Source organism: Muntiacus reevesi, chromosome 13 (genome assembly GCF_963930625.1).
Source record: "Muntiacus reevesi chromosome 13, mMunRee1.1, whole genome shotgun sequence".
NCBI classification, from domain to species: Eukaryota; Metazoa; Chordata; class Mammalia; order Artiodactyla; family Cervidae; genus Muntiacus; species Muntiacus reevesi.
Genome location: NC_089261.1, coordinates 55,106,907 through 55,128,413, shown reverse-complemented (window position 1 = coordinate 55,128,413; position 21,507 = coordinate 55,106,907). Strand labels below are relative to the sequence as shown.

Genomic DNA, 21,507 nt, shown 5'->3' with positions numbered 1-21,507 from the left:
AACTGAGGAGTTGGAAGCCCCAAAGGATGAAAATCAAATGCAACTTGGATATTAAACAAAGGTATGCAAAGAGAGGAAATAATCACTTTAATAGTTAAAACTGACTGCACTCACATTTATATGACATATAGTTTGCTAAATTTTGCATCCATCCCTCCCTTCAATCTTGCAACAAACTTATAGGGGATATTGTTTTTATTCCCATTTTATAGATGAGAAAGTTGAGCGCTGCTTCTAAGATCACAGAGCTGGTAGATATCTGAGCAAGGATTCACATCCAGGCAGAGTGTTTCCTGATTGAATTTGTCAAAAAGAATTGGGGCTGTAGAATAACTGGTGAAAAGGAATGCTTAATTTTTTATCTTTAATATATTTTTTTAATTGGAGGGTCACTTTACAATGCTGTGTTGGTTTCTGCTATACAACATGAATCAGCCATAAGTATAAAACTTTAAGAGCAGTTTTGCATGTGAGTCTACTTTCCTTTATGTTTGCTATTAATATCTGATTAATGGTTTGCCAGGTGGTCATAGCGAATGCTTCACTTGTTGCTTATCTTTCTTCCTGTCTTACAAGGCCCTCAACTCCCAGACTCCCACCTATCTCTTCACAGTGCTCGGCTCCCTTCTTCATCTCATCCTGCTTCATCCTTTCTTACCCGGTCACACTGGACTCTTTTGAGATCTCATCTTTTGCTTTTCAGTGCTGGGCTTTCAAAGGATTGCCCACCTCTACCATCCGCAGGCTCAAACTTTTTATCCACTGAGGCATCTTTTTCTGATCTTTCAGACCACAGCTGGCATTACAAGCATGGGAGCAGTGCAAGTGCTCAGATTCCTCTCTCAGCAGGGCCCCATGCCATGGGATTAATGCTCTGTGGTCATCACGCCTTTTTCATAATGTTAGCCGTGCTGTTGTGAATAAAGTTCAGTAGTGTGGAGAAGGCTGTGTCTGGGACATGGAGACTTAGTTCATCTCCAGTTCTGCCCCCGCTGGTTCTCCAGTGCCTGCCCAGCTTCCCCATCCTTATATCCCAGTCCAGTGACCATCTCCCATTCCCACCCTTACCTACCAAGGGGCCTGGGTGCAAGTGCTGGAGAGGCAGACTCAGGCTAGGTGCCTTTGAAGATCTGCACACAGGCTAACACCATGTCCAAAGGACTGGGACACAAAAGAGTAAATAGAAATCACCATGACAGGTCAGGGAGATACTACTGATGAAGGAAGAAAAAAGCTTGCTTACTGCTTTTCAAGCAGAAGTCTCACAATTTTATTTTTTCATTGAATTCTACAAATTATAGAATCATGCTTTCTACAAGGATTGCAAGTACAAAGTCCCACAGACATCATGTGTGATAATGATCAAGTTCACCTGAATGAGCCAGCTGAAGCTGATGGACACTGGACCAAACTAGGAAGCATATATCCCTTCAAAAGAGGGCCACCACTCCAGCTCTAGCCTGTCATTCCCATATGGGAACCTGGACCTAAAGTTACCATATCTTCTGATTTTTCAAGTGAATCTGAATTTTTGTATACAATATCCCAATTTTTAAAAGTTGATAATAGGTTTTTTTTTAATCATTATAATGTGAGGAAGGCCAAATAAAATACATTTGAGGGTCAAATGAAGCTGTTCCTGGGCCACTGGTTTGCAGCCTCTGTATTTCTGATTTATTGGAAACATTATTTTAAATGTTATCTCCCCTCCTAACCTTGGCTCTATGAGAGAATATTCCAAGTATTTTTTTTTATTTTCTCTGAATCTCCAGAGCCTAACATCATTCAGAGGCCAACACTGTGGAGTAAAGGCTGAATCACCCTGATCTGCATTGCTACCGGACAAGAAATGCTTAATTTTCTCAATATTTTTAAGTGACTGTCTTCAGTGTATGTGCACATTTATGCATGCCTCTGCTGTGCTATGCTCAGTTATGTCTGACTCTGCAACCCCGTGGATTGCAGCCCGCCAGGCTCCTCTGTCCATGAGATTTCCCAGGCAAGAGTACTGGAGTGGGTTGCCATTTCCTTCTATAGTATTTATGCATACATGCCTGAAAATCATCATATCCTCAGAACTTACACTTAACATGAGAATTGTTTCAGTGGTTTTATAATGTGTAACAAGTCTATTTTACTTTGTAAAGTATAAATATGCAAGTGCAGAGCATCATTTTCATCAACAGGATTATATATTAATACTCTTGGATTTAATGAATTTCTGCACATGAATATTTAGAATTTCATTGGGAAGAAAAAAAATCAATGAATAAGGGTCTTTAAAACTCATAGGCCAGTAAGCAAAACAACTTGTAAAGTACACTTAAAATTTTTTTAAATATCTGGTAAAAATAAAAATGATAACAGGCATTTTATTACAAACTTAGAATTCCAAATATAATGGTACATTATGACATTTTGAACATTCAGTTTTCTCAGAAAACTAATGTTATTTCCCTTAAAAATTGTACAGTGACTTATATCGAAATAACACTTGACTCAGAACCAACATATTGTACTTGCCAAGTCCACAATTTATTTTTTTGGCTACTTGTCCTTTGGCAGGTCACTTAAATTCTCTGGACCTCACTTTCTTTGTTGGTAAAATAAAGATCATCTGCAATTTTTTAAGATCTCTTCCAGTTCTGAAGTTCTATGATAATAAGATGTCACATAATTTGTGAATTTTTTTTTTCTTTCTTTTCATTCAGCGTATTTTAGTTGAGAATCTACTGTGTGTCAGGCACTATTCTAGATACCAGGATATAGTAGTGAACAAAATGGACAAAACACCTGACCTCCTGAGTTTTATATTCTTTTCATGTCTTTCAGCATAATACATACCATAAGAAAGAAAGACATTGCCTAATATGTTAAAAGTGACGTTCTGTGGAAAAATACAGAGCAAAGTAAGAGGGTTTCAGAATATTGTTGACGTTTAATAGAGCAAGCTTCATTGAATAGTTGATGTTTGAACGAAGAAGCAAGGAGATAAGGGAGTGAGCCATATGGGTACCTGGGGTAAGGATATATTGAGTATTGAAAACAACTAATGCAGAAGCCTTGAGGCATATGTGTGCTTCCCACAATCAGACAACAGCAAAGAAGCTCATTTGATCTGAATATGAAAAGTGAAGGGGAGAGTGTAGACGATGAGTTTAAATAATTTAAAGCCTTTGTATTGACTATTACTCTGAGGAAATCAAGAAGCAATTGGAGGGTTTTGAGCAGAGGACTAACCTGATTTGACAGATTTTAACACCCAGGCTGTTATGTTCAGACTAGACTGTAGATAAGGATAGAACCAGGCATAGACCAGTTAGAAGCTAATATATTTCTCTAATTGAGACATAGTGGCAGTAGCCTGGACTAAGAAAAGTAGCCTGGACATGATGCAAAGTAGCTGAGTTCTGTACTTACTTTGAAAGTGGTGCCAACAGAGTTTTCTGATGGTTTGGATGGGAAAATGAGAGAAGGGAGACGTTAGGAATGAGCTGGAGGATGGGGTGGCTGGCAAGGACTCTGGAAAGAACAAGTTTTGTAGTCAGGAATAGGGACATGTTCTCTTTGAATATCTTAAGTTTACCATGGAAGTATCAAGTATGCAGTTAGATATAAAAGTCTGAAATTCAGGAGAGAGGGTTAGATAAATGATCTCAAATTGGGAATTGCTAGCAGGTAATTTAAAGCCATGAAACTGAATAATGTCAGCAAAAAAAAAAAAAAAATGAGTTTTCAGAGAAAAGAGAAATGACCTACAGATCACAAATGGGGGCAAGCCGATGTTAACAAGCAGAGGAGCCGACATCAGGGTTGGACAGAGAGTGACCAGTGACTTAGGAGGTTAACACATATGACATCCTGAGATCTAGGGTTAGAAGGTATTCAACAGAGGAGGAGGGATCCATCTGCTCAGTGCGGCCGGTAGGTAAGGGAAATGACGGCTGAGAAGCGACTTTGGATTTAGCAGCGTGGAAGACATTGATGATGCTTATGAGACTGGCTGAACTAGAATACACAGAGATTAAAGCCTCAGTAGAGAAGGTTACGAGGAAAAGAAGAAAAGGAACTGGAGACAGCATGTATGAACCACGCTCTGAGGACTTTCAGCACGAAAGGAAGCAGAGAAACAGGGTGGAAGCTATAGAGGGAAGTAGAGTCAAGAGAGGATTATTTTTTTAAAGATGGGATGATAACCATGTGTCCTAATAGGAACCATCCAGTAACAAAGAAATACTGATGATGTCGGAGGCGGGGGGCGGGGGGGGGGGAACTGCTCGTGTGGTACCCTTCAGTGGTGAGAGGAGGGATGATCTGGTGTATACAGATAGAGGAGCTGGTCTTCGCTAGAGAACAAATAGTTCATCCTCAGAAATAGGAGAGAAGACAGGCAGAGAGGACAAGCATATGGGCACCAAGGAGGAAAGGCGGGGGTGGGATGAATTGGGATTGACACATATATATATATGTTTATTATTGATACTGTGTATAAAGCAGATAACTAAATAGCTCAGAGAATTACTCAATGCTCTGTGGTGACCTAAATGGGAAGGAAATCCAAAAAAGAGGGGATATATACACAGCAATTCACTTCGCTCTTCAGCAGAAACATGTTCTGTTGTAAAGCAACTATACCACAATAAAACTTAATTTAAAAAAAAGAGAGAGAAGGAAGAGCATAAGAAATGTGGGTGAGTAGACAGACATCAGATCATATGTCTGAATGACTTAATGCTTGTTCCCATCTTTTTAAAAGTAGTAGCCAAAAGTTTGGTGTTGCTTCGTATGTGCCAAAATTATTTTGAAGATGCTGCCTTTATCATTTCACCCTTGCAACACTCATAGGAGTAGTTCGACCCATTTAATGGATAAAGAAGTAGACAGTTGATGTTACATGTACTTTCATGCCAAGTCCAGTGGCCTGGCCTGGATTCAGACCGTGGTGGTCCAAGTTGAGGACCTTGTCCCTTCAATCACAATTCTGCACTGCTTCTGTTCTTTTCAGGAGAAAGCATCGCTAAATCTTAAATCTGTACAGATAAACTTTTTGCAGTCACCCTTGGCACAAAATGTTAAGTTTTATCAGATACAAATTAGCAGTATTATGAGATAACTTCATGAAAATCAATCCCATCAGTATCTCTCAAGCATTTACTATGGAATTGTACCTTATGCAGAAAGAGTTGCCACGTATTCATAATCACAATTGAAAAAATATTTCTCATTCTCATATATCTGATGATATTCATACCCACAGAGAAAGTGGGATAGACCAAAAGAAAAAAAAAAGATTCATATCTCCCTTGTGGGAGATATGAGGCATATAAATATAGAATAGGATAGGAAATAGTATTGTTTTTCATTATGGTTGGTTACTTGCCTACCTTAGTTACTCAGTCATGTCTTAGTCTTTGTGATCCTTTAGACTGTAGCCTACCAGGCTCCTCTGTCTGTGGAATTCTCCAGGCAAGGATACTGGAGTGGGTTGCCATTCCCTTCTCCAGGGGATCTTCCCAACCCAGGAAGATAAGAACCCATGTCTCCTGTGTCTCCTGCATTGCAGGAGGATTCTTTACCCGCTGAGCCACTGGGGAAGCAAGCCCCTCTTGCCTACTTACTCAGCACTTATAAGTTGAATCTATTTACTTTAGACTTTGTTGGATTTGTAGAAATAATTTTCTAAGGGTGCACTGTATTCCACTGGCCTTGAAATTAACTAGGAAACTAATCACTCACCTAGTGCACTTCAGGGTAGAAATGTGTTTCATTTTCTGTCCTCTTGGTGTTCTAATCAAGCTTTCATCAACTCACTCTCCACCACGCCTCTCTTCTCAATCACAGATAGTGGACAAAATTTAAATGACAAGAGCTCTCTGTTGTAGATGTATTGGTGATTTGAGGTTACTTGTTGACTCATAACCTATGTACTTACTCTTCAATTTCAGCATGTTTGTAGCTCAGAGTCCTGAGATTATAGTTTTGAGGGGTCAAAAGGCAAAATAAGCCCAAGGAATGTGAACACGTGACTCTTCCTGTTCCAGCATAAGCCCTGATTGAATTTTTTTTTTTGCTTCCACCTATACAGAGCATGTTTGATTAATGGATTTAGTTCCTGGAAACTGTCTTAGCAGAATTTACTTCAAGCTTTCAACTTTGTGCTATGAGATGAGAAGTTTAACCAGGGTAGCAGTTGATGCATTTCCTTTGCTGTTTGGCTAAGAGCAAGACTGGAAAGTTTTATGACATTGTTCTCAGACTGGCAGGATTTAAACAAACAAGGTTTCCTTAACGTGAGAAAAGGTTGCTTTGTTCTTCTCCTGGCAGTTTGTCTGGAGTCAGGCAGTCCACCCATTTCTCATACATCTGGGAGGTACCAAGAACAGTCACTTACTTTGGGTCATAGTTCGCTGGATGCTATGATGATTACATCTGAAAATGCATCTTTGCCCTTTGTGCGAATACCCTTGGTGCCTTTAAGACTGCTCCTCTTAGAGGCAAAGGAAGACACGGCATTTATATGGGATCTTCCTCCCAGAGTTACCATTAGCCTTGCCCAACCTGATACCCAGGGGCTTCCCAGGTAGAGCTGGTAGCAAAGAACCCGCCTGCCGATGCAGGAGACATAAGACACACAGGTTTGATCCCTGAGTCAGGAAGGTCCCTGGAGAAGGGAATAGCTACCCACTCCAGTGTTCTTGCCTGGAGAACCCACCCCATGGACAGAGGAGCCTGGTGGGCTACAGTCCATAGAGTCACAAAGAGTCAGACGCCACTGAAGCGATTTAACACGCATGCGTGCATCTGATACCCATTATTTCTAGATCTGGCCTTGCTTCTTAGCTTTTGTCTCCCTGTTCACCTAAAATCTACATCTTCCTGTTTCTCCCCCCCACTTCTACTTACTCCATTCCCTATGCCTACCATGGTGACTGTCCACTTGATTTTCCATTGCTTTTTATCAGGGCTTCAGGTGCAACTCATGTGTGTGTATGCTTAGTCACTCAGTCATGTCCAGCTCTTTGTGACCCCATGGACTGCAGCCCACCAGGCTCCTCTGTCCATGGGATTCTCCAGGCAAGAATGCTGGAGTGGGTTGTCATTCAATACTTACTTCCCCTTTATTCCTGCCTTTTCCAAGTCTTTTCATCATCTTAGCCCCATCCCCTCTCCCCTCCAGTCACACTTCTGAGCTCCTCCAAGTTAGCTCCTGGCTTCTGTTTACAGTACTCGGCATCATCAAACCAGACATCCCTCCCCGACTGTTCCTACAAAGACTCACTGTTTTGGTGTTCACTCCCTATATACCAAGCAGCTTCCCTGACCTCCCTCTGCATAGCTCTCCCTTCACTTGTTCAGGAAGCGACAGGACCTTGACTGAACATGATCTTCATACCAGAGATGCATTCTCTTGCCTCTAAACCCTTAACCCTGCTAGATGTGTCTTGTCCCAGCTTGCTTAGCACTTATACCCTCCTTAACTTGAAGGCATTACTTTATACCTCCTGAGACTTTCTCTTCTGTATTTTAAGCTCCTTGAGGGTAGCGGTCATGAGTTTTAATATTAGTATCACCCCAGGACCTCATACTGAAGAGGTTCTATTTGTCTAACAAATGAGTGTATAGTTGGCCCGCTGTGTCTGCAGGTTCTGCATATGTGGTTGGTTGAATCGCCAGATGTAGAACCTGTGGGTATGGAGGCTTGATAGCATTACACCATTTTTTAGAAGGGACATGAGCATCCTTGGGGGTGAATATCAAGGAGTCCCGGTAGCCAGCCCTCCACAGATGCAGTATTTCTCATGATGGGCAATGAAAAAAAGGGTAAATTGATACAACGAAGACAGCTTAGCATTCGTTAAAGACAGATAAATATATATTGTTTTCTTTTTTTAATTCCTGGACCAGAGCCAGGAGATGATTCATAAAGATGGAAATGGAGTGAGGAAGACTTGGAGGAGGGCATTCTTCGTGGCCAGGGACGTCATTCTAGGCAGCTCAGCCTCAGCAGGTGCTTCTCTTTCCCTGATTACTTCTCTGTTGCCTGGATTAGCTTCATTTCTGTGTTCTGTAGACCAGGATTTGGCTGATCCTTGGAGTCCTCCGATGGCTGGGTGTCTCGGGTCTATGACCAAAGCTGCACGTGTGTGTTATACAAAGGAGTCCTGCTGTAAGGTATCTGGAGAGGAAACCTTATCATTAGTTGATCCCTCCAAGCACTGATATTCGCATTGTAAAACTGTGCCCAAAGCATAGACGGTCACACAGGTCGCCATCTCTGAGTCGGTACAGAGCAATGTGTGTGTGTGTTCAGTCTGGCTCCTGTGTCCCCATGGACTGTAGCCCACCAGGCTCCCCCCGTCCTTGGAATTTCTCAGGAAAGGACACTGGAGTGGGTTGGCATTTCCTCCTCCAGGGGATCTTCCTGAACCAGGGATTGAACCCACGTCACTTGCATCTCCTGCATTGGCAGGTGGATTCTTTACCACTGCACCAACTGGGAAGCTCTGATATGGAACACAGGCCCTTCAACACCATCGATGGCGCTATGGGCAGAGATATACCCACTCCCAGCCCCCACCCTTGAAACCACTGCCAGTTCCATGCCACCTGAGGTTTGGACACCCTGTTAGAAACCCCGTCAGCTGTGGAATGGGTCTCTGTTCCTCTCACAACCTGGGAATTTTATCACCCTCCTTAAAGGCCATTCTAATTGTTCTGCTCCACAGTTCATCATCTTCTGAACTTAGGTGAATCCTACGAGCCAGCCTCATATATTTCCTCTGTCTCTTTGCATGAAGTTTAATGGGTAGGCAAGCTTTGAGCTTGTCCTTTTTTCCCAATGTCTGAAAAGTTGTGATAACAAAAATAATACTGGCTACAAGCTTCTGTGAAGTTAATTATTTTAAATGAACGAAGGAGACTGAGCACCTGAGAAGAAAATGGCTCAGAAATTGGAAAGAAAACATTATATTCTGCTCCCGTCAGTTGGAATTTGGCCCTTTTATTTTTCTCCTGAGCAACATAAGAGCCATTGAGCTCAGAGGACGTGAACATCCTGAACAGGAAATAGATGGTGTGTGGAGGAGGTGAGGGGGGCGCCCCGCCGTCATTCTTTGAATCCTTCAGTGAGTTCACTTGAATCCTGTTAGAGGAGCGAGTCAAGGGCTGGAAAACAGGCGACTTGGACGACTTCCAGCACCCTTCACAGAGCTCAGGAAAAGCTCAGCTAAGCCACACACATTTTATGCTTTCCTGAGGAAAGATTCTGCTTGTTGGTCTCAGGGTTAAGGAGTTTCAGCAAGTTTTTATAGAGATACTAAAACATTCTCTTCATATTTTCCTCTGTCACTAAAAGGAGCCCAGGGGAGAGAATCAATGATGTGGGCACTTAAGTGCCTGCTGGGCCAGTTAGCTTCTGGGAGAGGTGTAGGCGCAGTGGCTACGTGTTGGCAAGCCCTTAGCTACCTGGCGTCTCTGGGTTTATCGTAGGTGTGTATGTGTATATGTGTGTATGTAAAAATCTCCGTTGAAACATGAGGAAGCTAAACTCAGAAGCATGGATGTGTGCATTTCAAGATTCTTTTATTTTTTAAGCCTTTTATTGAGCTATAACAGATACTGAAAAGTATGTACATCTTAAGTAAACAGCTTAATGAATTTTTGCGTATTATATACACCCATGTAAGACCATTCACATGAAGACATAAATAATTTAGTGTGCCTCAGAAGGTTCCCTCATACACAATAGGCACCACTTTTAGTTGTTTAAAGATAAGTCTGAATCTCATTTCAAGATTTCTTACTTGAACTAGAAAATGCAGAATGAACTCCATCTTCATCCATCCCAGAAAATGACTTTCCCATCGGGACAAAACAAGCCCCACGTAAATTGTGAAATGGTGGGAGACAGGAAGCCGTGAGGGATGATGTCACAGTGATCTCAGGATTGTCAGGACCTGATACTTTTTTGGTTGTACCCCAAAAATATTTTTCAGGAAAAACACAAGCATTTGCTGTGCCTTTCTCAGAGTGATTTGGAATGCTCATTGAAGCAAAAACGCCCTTTATGAACTGACTCCTTCAGCCTGTCTCTGCCCTGTCACACACCATTGTGTTTATTTCAGAACCTGAGATTTACACTGAGTGAATATTAACAGGGAACAAAACCTGAAGTCATGGCAATTTGCATTTGCCAGTGAGGTTTACCTTTATCTGCTAAACTTAAATTGCTTCTTTTCTAGAAAAAAAAAAAAAGTACTTTTAGCTTTCTCGTACTTCTTGATAGGAAGCTTACTGCTATCTTTAAGACATTCTACCTTGCTCACCAACTTGTCATTTTCTTATTCATCATTGTTTTCTTATATTGTCCTTTTCCTTAAATTTTAGTCATAAAAAGTATATATAATTAAAGTAAGCAAAGACACTGGAAAGTGGTTAGTGTCAAATACCTAAGAGCACTTCTAGACGTAGAATTTCAGTGTGTTTGTTTATTTTTCCAGGTCCTCAGTTTTATTCCAGTAGGACTAGATCAGGTGATCTCTTTCTTTTTTAATCTCATTGCATTTCTGATTAGGAATCAAATGGTTAAATTAGAGTGAATATAGGTTTAGAAGTGATGAAATTATGCTGATGAAGAAATCTGTGAAGATTCTCCTTTTAAAGATCTTTAAGAAAAGCCATCAGCTCTGTTTAATTTGAGCTAGTATCTTCCAAGGGGGGAAAAAATAAGTTAATTTTCCACTTTCTGATAGAAAGAGCTTATCACACTTTTGGCGAGGTTATTGATCACTTGACACAGAATAGGATGCAGGGTGCCCAGACAACATATACCTGCTATTTGGGAACTTTGCAAATGTGTAAAAGAGTGTAAATCAGTTACAGAATGGAGTAAGTGACCATGCAGTTTTACTTCAGGCTGATAAAGCAGCACCATCTACTGCACACAGACTTTATTTTACGTTGGAGAATTCTTCAGTAGAAATTCATTTTTGCAGAGCTAAACACAAAGCAAAATTGGTTTCAGTCTCTTATCTTTTAAGATATACATCTGGGTCGATTTATTGAGATATTTGTTTTCCACGTGTATGTGTCTGTTCATATTGAGAACAATAATCAAATAGGAGAGTGAAAGGTAAGACAATGTAACTATGAAAACAATATGAATGTTGAGTGTTCCTTCTTGATGTCTCTTGATGTGTCTTTTACTCTGAAAATAAGTCTGATGTACCTCCATCTGCCCTTTTATGTCTACTAATGACATAAAAATCAATGGTTACCTGGTGCCTATTTCAACTGAACCACTGTTCATATTTTATCCTAAGCTGCCCACAAATGAGTCCTTTATTAAATGATTACAGATTTAACAGGGCTTCATTGAATTATCTTTTCTCTAGTGTTTTTTATTCCTGTCATGACACTTAATTCTACAATATTTTAAAATAATAACTCCTAATGTTCCTAATGTATTTTGTATTACAACTTCACATATGCATTTACATAGAGTATTAACAAGAGCACCTCTTTTTATTAAGTTGGGGCCATTAATTATCCTTTCAACCATTTTGGTTTATTTCATGTAATCTATTATAGAACATAAAACAAGTTAGTGACAGTAGATAGGGTGCGATAGTGATTATGATTCTTTTCATCACTACCTATAACTCTTTCAAGGTCTTAACTGGTTATTGACCATTCACATTACTCACTCTGTAAACTGAGAAGATTGTATCACTTCAGATCTTGATTCATAGTTAACTTTCAGCATACACTCATTTCTTTTCAGTCGTATTTGTATTTGTCATACCACTGTCAATTTATATATTAATGGAATAGCACACAGTCTGGAATTTATAATATTTGACATTTGTCAAGGTTTGATTTTCAAATAGACTGAAATAGAATATAACTTGTTTCTATATCACATGCCAAAGTCATAATTATATAACTGAAACATGTTAAATTTCTAGGCATACAGAAAGCACAGATGGTTTCAGTTTTGTATCCTGACTTGAAGAAAAGCTATTCAGATTCCAAATACTGTCAAAAACTTGATTTTCTCATTCATGCCTATATGTTAAAAGACTTTTGTTCAATTTATTCCAACTTTACTCATTTAATTAAAAATTGAATATTTGATATGCTGCAATCTGGAGAGCCAGTGAGTAAAACAGAAATTTCTTACCCTCAGTGAGTTCACTTTCTTGCAGAAGAGTACGGGCAAGGAGCTGTGAACATAAAGAAAGCGAACCTGACCCAAATTTTAGTAAATGAGGAGGGGATTTAGGGGAGAAATCAAGAACACTTCCTGGAAGAGAGAAACCCTGAATTGAGTCTGCAGAGAAGATAAAAGTATTTGTCAGGAAGATAAGCACAGGAAGAATGCTTCAGGATTGCAGATAGGATTTGCAGAGACACTGAGATGAGAGAGCAGAACAGATGTGGGGAAATGTGTCTGTTCAGCTCCCCTGGGACTCAAAGCTACAAATGAAAAAGTTCTGAGAGATGAGACTGGACACGTCGGTCGAGATCAGATAATGCAGGGTCTGTCATGCTTTGGACTTTTTCTGAATGCTTTGGTGTCCTTAAAATAGTAAGGAAATGAAAGAGTGAGTGGTGGAGTTCAAACTGATTAGAAAGATCCCTGTAGCAACTCTGTTGAGAAAAGATTGGAGAAGGGTATGCCTGGAGGAAGAGGGGTCACTTATGGAGCAGGATAGGAAGTGGTCCGTGGGAAATGGGTAACTGATAATGGGAGAGGGCAAAAGGAAGATGAGTGTTTGATGGGTCTTTGAAGCCCCTAGACTGTAGTTCACCAGGCTCCTCTGTCCATGGAATTCTCTAGGCGAGAATACTGGAGGCGGTAGCCATTCCCTTCTCTGGGGGAACTTCTTGACCCAGAGATAGCACCTGGGTCTCCTGCATTGCAGGCAGATTCTTTACCATCTGAGCCACAGAAAAGCCCTATTATGGTGGTAGAACTAATTTCATGACCCAGTATATGAAGACTATAGAAGGAGTCCAGGAAAACATGTTTCCAGCAGGGGAAGAGCTTGGTGGCACCATCCACCAAGATCCAGACAATGCACAGGTTAGAGATGAGCAGAGAGGAGAGGAATTCTTCTATAAATGAGATACATCCAAGTGGAGAGATCCAATGGGTGGCTGGTTATAGACATCGGGAGTTCAGAGGAGAGTTTGGGATTGGAAATCTCTTATCTTTGTAATTTCTAAGTAATGTGTAGAACGTCGCTGAAAGTAAATAAATTGGTTCTATCCTCCCAGATCTTCCTTAATCTGTCTATCCCACTGTTCTTGTGCTCCGTCCGCCCCGCAGAGGACTGGTATGAGCAGCTGTATCCCCTCATCCTCGCCCTGAAGGACTGCATGGGAGAAGTGGTGAATCGAGCTAAGCAGTCCCTGACGTTCGTTCTCCTGCAGGAGCTCGCCTACAGCCTGCCCCAGTGTTTGATGCTGACGTTGAGAAGAGACATCGTCTTCAGCCAAGCGGTAGGTGCCTCTTGTTCTTGTGAGCCCAGCACACTGATGGGCTGTCAAATAGTATCCTCAGTGAGGAAAGAGATCTTCTCACTATAGTCTGCTTTTACTTTTATTTTTTTGGCCATACCGCCTGGCCTGTGGGATCCTGGTTCCCTGACCAGGGATTGAACCCATGCTCCCTGCACTGGAAGCTTGGAATCTTAATCATTGGACCACCAGGAAAGTCCAGTAGTTTGCTCTTTAAGGGAATCCTTTTCTTAAGGTATTGATACCCAGCTTTTCTTATTCATAACAGATACCTAGCTGAATAGAAACAGTGTGGGAGACCTTAAATATTTATTTCTGCAAAAAGGTGGCCATGTCTCTGAAATGTCCGTTGTTTCATAGGGCACAGAGTCTTTGAGGGAAAGAGACCCTTGTCCTGTCCTCATATTATTCCTGGGATCTCTGCACCATGCACCATGCACCATGCAGATAGCAGCCAGGACTGGCAAAAGGGATCTGTTTGCAACCCCTTATTTCTACAGCTCCCTCGTGAATTCTGGACAGGGCCTTATAATAGTCTGGGGTTTTGTTGTTGTTGTTGTTGTTTGTTTTTGTCCTTTATATAGAAGTTTGCCAGGCCATAGTCTTGGATGGAAGGATGGCAGTATCACCTTTGCCGACACCCAACCCTAGCCCATGGCCACGAGGTTGGCCTCCGTCACAGTAGCCGTGCTCCCACTCCCCTCCTGCCTGCTCCGCCTTGATTGAGTTTTATAGACACACACCTGGAGGGAAAGAGATGGAAACTTGTCTTTGTAAACCATCCAGATAAAGGAATAATTTAACCAAAATATCCCTTGTCCCCTCCAATTTCATGGATGACCCAGTAGTAAATGGAGCGGAGTGTCAGGCACTTTGCTCTGCCTTATACAGATCTCCACAACTCTGTGGAATGAGAACTATTATCTCTATTCTTGGTGTGCAAAAATATTTGAGAACGTTTTGGAAGTGTTAAGTGACTTTTTATGAGTTTACTGCCTGATCTTTCCCCTTTCACAGTGCTGCCTTTCCCAAACTGACCTAGAGCATGGGTTTATACATCCATGGTTTCAAAATGGATATATAAATAGTTACAATTTTGTTACACATGCTTGGAAATTTCTAATTAAGTCTGTGATGTCTCAAAGTCTTAAATATTTTTAAATTAAAGCTCACTGACCCCAGGAATTTCTTCAGTGTTTTTCTTTTCTTTTTTTAGCTTGCTGGATTGGTTTGTGGTTTTATCATCAAATTGCACACAAGTCTGTATGACCCTGGCTTCCTTGAGCAGCTTCACACGGTGGGATTGATAGTACAATATGAAGGACTGCTGAGTACATATAGTGAGTATTGCTTTAGTCCATGTTAAAATAATATCCCTATTCATAAAGTTATGTGATCCGTAGATTCTTCAGTTAAACATAAAAATAAGAGGTCAACCTTTCTTGCATCAAGCATTAGAGAAAGAATATAACTTTCAATTCTTTATATTCATTCTCCTTGTCACTGTGCTTTTACCCTCATTATGTTTTGAAAATGGAATTATAGATTACTTCACAGTGGAGTCCTGAGCAGCCATCTGGCTTTTTAAATATAAAAAGCTTTTGCTAACCTAGTTTCAATGACTGGATTTTTAAAGTCCCAAGTCTCTAATGTCTGGAACTGCCCTGTTCAATACATAGGTTGGTGTGGCATTTGAGCCCTTGAAACATATCTAGTCCAGATCAATAAATCCTCGACATGCCCACCAGATTTCAAAGACTAGTAGAAAACAGTTTTATATTAATAATTAATGAGTAATTAATCATTGTATATTGATTTACAGCTGCAATGCTGTTTGGGATATATTGAGCTAAAGGAAAACAGTACTAAAGCTAATTTCACCTTTAAAATTTTACTCTAAAAATCTGACTTCTAGGATATTTAAAATTTTGTATGTGGCTCACGTTATATTTCTTTTGCACAGGACAGATTCTTATTTAATTACCTCCTCGTTAGGCTTTATTTTCTCAGTGTATTAAATATAAAACTAGCACGAGCTTAGGTCAGTGATCTTCAATGCAACCAGCTCTATTTTCTAGAAATCAAATGTCAGTCCTGCCAAGGGAGAAAGATTTGCATGATACTTTGTGTCATCAAAAAATTAAAGCTTCTCTCTAGCCTTCCAGCAAAGGTATACCTCCTTCCTTCCTTCAAAGGGCATATGGACAGCTGGAGTCTATTGAAACGATTCTGATTTCACTGTTGAAAACCTTCAGACTGAGGCAAATGTCCTTCGAATGGATTCACTGCATTCAGGAACTCATTCACTAAATTGTTAGAACAAATTCTAGCAGGGAGGCGGAGTACAAAGAGACATTCTCTTCAAATAGTATGTTTGTAACTAGGTTCCTTTGCCCTTGCTTAGGTGAGGAAATTGGAATGCTCGAGGACATGGCCGTTGGTATTTCGGATTTGAAAAAAGTCGCATTTAAAATAATCGAAGCCACATCCAATGATGTCTTGCCAGTTATAACAGGAAGGCGGTAAGTGGTGCCATTTCCTAAAGACCAAGTTTTGTTAGATGTTTCTTACTAACCCCTGACAACAGAGCCAAGGAGAATTGAGATTTGGCTTGAAAATGTTTCTTTTGTTCTCTTTTCCTTTTTTGAATGAGAAATAAATGTAGGTGACATGACAGAGGAAGATACTGAAAAACTCTTAGAAGTCTCATGGATGTTTGTAAATTGCACTATAGTGAAATAAATAGGATAATGCTCCCCGGTGAAATGTGAGGAATTTAAAGTAATAGCAAGCATGAGAAAAACATTTTTCTTTTTATAACTATCTAGTCTAAAGCTCTGGATATTTTTATTTTTGCTGGAATCATTTAGTTAATAGTGTCATAATTCTTGAGATGACTTGGTATTAAATTCTGTTAAAAGCAGCAGCATTTTAGAAAAGATGTATTCCTATGTCAGGGGCACATGCCACCATTTTTCTTAATTATTTTTGACAATTCACTGTCAGACTGAGATTTCCAAGAACAGTTTTAAATAAATAGCTTTGAAGGTATGATGGGCAAAATATCAAATAATTAAGAAAAATGATGGTGTGTAGAATAGACCTCCAATAGAAGAATTACATCCTATGGATAAATTATTTCAGTCAGAAGTCCTCGAAATTTTAACCATTCTGGCATTAGCACTTTTAAATGCTGCATGAAGATATTTGAAATTTGAAGCTTTCTCAGATCAGAGTTAAAAAAAAAAATGAATTTTCTAAAGAGAGCCCTTTTTGTGCCAGAGAGAGATGAAGAGACTTAGGTATAAAATATAAAAATTCAAACTAAACTTGTTTTCTTTGTATAATAAACATATAATTATTTAAAATTTTGTGTAAAGAATGCCCAGAAATCCATGGTTGATTGAAAGGTAACTGTTTCTTATATATAAAGTAAAAACACATCCCTTTAAAACTAAATATCTCAACTGCAGCCTAATGCTTAATTTGCCATTCATTGGAAGAAAAAGGAATAAAATTGCTCATACACATGCCTAGAAAACAGTGCCACCTTGTATTACTATGAAGATTATTATCAAAAGTGAGAAACTGATACTTTTATCACACTTTATAACGGAAGCTTACCAGGTCATTTGCTATAGGCAGAGTGCAGATGTTTTTTCCTGAGGGCGTTTAAAGAACTGAGGGAGTTTAGACTGTATCTAAATTCAAAAGCTATCATATGGATGGGAATGAAACTGGAATGGCAAAGTGAGCAGCTTGGCAAAATTTTTCTCCAGAAAGCGGCATTATAATTGGACAGAATTTTCTAAAGCAACCATCTTACAACTAAGGACTAAATTTGTGCACAAATTTAGAAGTACTTATTCGTGAAAAACTGGTGTACATTGGATAAGGCAGTAGGAGTGTGTGGCGTTTTTGCCGAGTTGCTCCCATCTTCCTCAAGTTTTTGCCGAGTTGCTCCCATCTTCCTCACCTCTGTCAGCACAGTTTTATGAGGGCAAAGCAGGCCATAAACTCCGGCAGTCTCCTGCCAGAGGGGGCTGACTTGGTTTGGACCAGAGAAGAAAAAGAATAAAGCGCACTCTTGAAAAGTTGTTAGAAACAGTAGTGACTAGATAACCATTCACGATAGCATCAAATAGAATAACTACATCAGACTAAATTTAATAAAGCACTCTAAGAAATGGCAACCCACTCCAGTATTCTTGCCTGGAAAAATCCCATGGACAGGGGAGCCTGGTGGGTTGTGGTCCATGGGATTTCGGGGAGTCAGATACAACTGAGCATGCACACCACACCTGATAGCTTAGTTGGTAAAGAATCCGCCTGCGATGCAGGAGACCCCAGATTCCTGGGTCGGGAAGATCCCCTGGAGAAGGGATAGGCCACCCACTCCAGTATTCTTGGGCTTCTCTTGTGGCTCAGCTGGTAAAGAATCTGCCTGCAATGCAGGAGACCTGGGTTCGATCTCTGGGTCGGGAAGATCCCCTGGAGAAGGGAAAGGCTACCCCAATCCAGTATTCTAGCCTGGAGAATTGCATGGACTGTATAGTCCATGGGGTTGCAAAGTCTGACAAGACTGAGCAATTTTCATGAAGAATTGGAAACAGAACACACAAGATAATGCTTGGAGAAATTAATAAGATCCAATAAATGAAAAGACAGTCCATATTCACGGATCTGGAATCCTCATTCATGATTGATGGTTTTGTCACTTTGGAAACAATTTGGCAGTTGCTTAAAGAGTGAACATAAAATTGCTACATGACTCATCAGTTTATACCCAGGAGGAAATGTCCAAACAAAACTAGTAGCGTGTTTCAGAATACAGGTAGCCAAAATCATGAAGTAATGAAGTGTTCATCAATTTGAATGCACAAAATGTAGTATACCTAAACAACAGAACACTGTTCAGCATGCTACTGACACGTGCTCTGACACACGTGACCTAACAATGATGCTAAATGAGGCAAGCCAGACCCAAAAGACTATACATTGTATGATTCTCTTTATATGAAATATGTAGAAAAGTAAAATCTGCAGAGACATAGAAATAGATCAGTTGTTTGCTGGGGCTGGCTATGGAGTTGGGGTTTGAATGCAAACAAAGTATTTTTTTTAAGGCAGTAGAAATGTTCTGAAAGTGAATTATGGTCATGGTTGCACAACTCTATAAATTTGCTAAAACTCTGAATCATATACTTAAAACAATGAGCTTATGTCAATTATATTTTAATGGAGTGACAGAACATCAGCAGAACACTCCGACATAAATCGCAGCAATGTTTTTTTGGATCTGTCTCTGAGTGCAATGGAAATAAAAGCAAAAATAAACAAATGGGACCTAATTAAACTCAAAAGTCTTTACTCAGCAAAGGAAACCATAAACAAAACAAAAAGACTACCTATGGGATGGGAGAAAATGATGCAACTGACAGGGGATTAATTTCCAAAATATGCAAACAGCTTATACAGCTCAATATAAAACACAAACAACCTGATCAAAAAAAATGTGCAATAGACCTAAACAGACATTTCTCCAAACAAGACATACATTTGGCCGACAGGCACATGAAAAGATGTTCAACTTTGCTAATTATTTTTTGGTTTAGTCGCTCAGTTGTGTCCAACTCTTTGTGACCCCATGGGCTGCAGCATGCCAGGCTTCCCTGTCCTTCACCATAATTGCTAATTATTAGAGAAATGCAAATCAAAACTACCAAGAGGTATCACCTCACACCAGTCAGAATGGTCATCATCAAAAACTAAAAATAGTAAACACTGGAGAGGTTTGTGGTGAAATGGGAACCCTCCTACCCTGTTGGTGGGAATGTTAATTGGAAAATAGTATGATGGTTTCTTAAAAACTAAAAGTTATCATATGATCCAACAATCCCACTCCTGGGAAAAATAAAAACTGTAATTCAAAAGGATTCATACACCCCAATGTTCATAGCAGCACTATTTACAATAACCAAGACATGGAAGCAAATTACATGCCCACTGACAGATGAATGGATAAAGAAGATTGAGGTGTGTGTGTATATACATATATACACACATATGTACAAAATGGAATATGACTCAGCCATAAAAAAGAATAAAATAATGCCATTTGCAGCAGCATACGGAGAAGGCAATGCCACCCCACTCCAGTACTCTTGCCTGGAAAATCCCATGGACGGAGGAGCCTGGTGGGCTACAGTCCAGGGGGTCACTAAGAGTCGGACACGACTGAGCAGCTTCACTTTCACTTTTCACTTTCCTGCATGGGAGAAGGAAATGGCAACCCACTCCAGTGTTCTTGCCTGGAGAATCCCAGGGACGGGGGAGCCTGGTGGGCTGCTGTCTATGGGGTCACACGGAGTCAGACACGACTGAAGCGACTTAGCAGCAGCAGCAGCAGCATAGATACACCTAGAGGTTATCATACTAAGTGAAACAAGTCATACAGAGACAAGTATCATATGATATCACTATATGCAGGATCAAAAAAATAATACAAATGTATTTATCAGACATGGTTACTGAAGGGGAAGTGAAAGTGCTAGTAGCTCAGTCATGTCCGGCTCTTTGTGACCCTGTGGACTGTAGCCCACCAGGCTCCTCTGTCCGTGGAGTTCTCTAGGCAAGAATACTGGAGTGAGTAGCCATTCCCTTCTCTAGGCGATCTTTCCGACACAGGAATTGAAGCTGTGTCTCCTGAATTTCAGGCAGATTCTTTACCATTCTTTACCTGGTGGAAGCCACCAGGGCAAGTGGCTTCCCACTCCAGTATTCTTGGGGTTTCCCTAGTGGCTCAAATAATAAATAATCTGCCTAAAACGCAGGAGACTCAGGTTTGATCCCTGGGTTGGGAAGATCCCCTGGGGAAGGGAATGGCTACCACACCAAAGGAGAATGGGGGGATAAATTAGGAGTGTGGGATTAGCAGTTACCACTATTATGTTTAAAATAAACAAGGACCTACTTAATAGCACAATGAACTATATTCAGTATTTTATAATAACCTATAATGGAAAAGAATCTGAAAAGATGTGTGTGCATATAACTGTATCACTTTGCTATACATCTGAAACTAACACAACATTGTAAATCAACTATACTTCAGTTTTTTAAAAAGCTATCATGAAGTGTATAATGTTTCACCTTCAGAGCAATCTTTAAATGCAGAGCAGACTTTACCCATTGAATCTTCTCATATTCCAGAAAGTTTTGAAATAAGTAAATATTAGCCATCTATTAGTCTATTGTAAAGGACACTGAAAGCAATTTTTAAAAGAAAAATGAAGTGTCCATTCATCTGAGGGTGGTGCTAACATCCCTGCTTGCTGGATGGATGGTATTTCCCAGTTCTCTCATTCAAAGCTGAGGTGAAAAAGTCTGGCAGTCAAAGATTCAGAGTAAGCATCAGTGTTATTATACTAGAGAAACTGAGAAGATTTTCACGGAGACCCGCTAATTGTCCTGTTCTTCCTTACACCATATACGTATTACAACACTAGCACGCTGTATAGTTCAGGAAACACATGGACTTTCCTTAATTCCAGGTGAAGCTTGACATTTCTTTTCTCAGTTCATACTGGATCAAAAGATATGTTTCAGAATATATAAGCAGCTATTCTTCTTGACCTTATTTTGTGAATCCTAATTTAAATCTTCAACACTAAATATTAAGAGTAATTTTTAATGGAAATTTCCAATGAAAAAAATGTTCCCATGATAATGTAGAGAAATGATCAGGAACCACCAAGGTTACATCTTGAATAATAAAACTATTGCATTTCCATCAGGCCATCGCAAACAGGAGGTTCATCAATAATAACAATTAGGCTATGCTAAAAATGTTATAAATGATTTTGTTCATTAGTTTCACTATATTGAAAATCCATCATTTAATTGCTTTTCTTATCATTGAGACTTGGTCTTAAAATAATTAAAATCAAGAAAACAAATACCGAAGCTCTTATGTACATGGTA

At 40.0% G+C, this 21,507-nt stretch overlaps 1 protein-coding gene across 3 annotated transcripts in view; it reads left to right on the top strand.

Annotated features, from left to right (window-relative positions):
* The window catches only part of INPP4B (inositol polyphosphate-4-phosphatase type II B), an 838,347-nt gene that overhangs the window by 734,290 nt on the left and 82,550 nt on the right, over positions 1-21,507 (top strand). For all 3 annotated transcript variants that reach the window (XM_065904252.1, XM_065904253.1, XM_065904254.1), the window contains 3 exons: positions 13,334-13,506; positions 14,741-14,864; positions 15,929-16,046. In XM_065904252.1, coding sequence (XP_065760324.1) covers positions 13,334-13,506; positions 14,741-14,864; positions 15,929-16,046 — 415 coding nt within the window. The remainder of the gene's footprint in view (positions 1-13,333; positions 13,507-14,740; positions 14,865-15,928; positions 16,047-21,507) is intronic.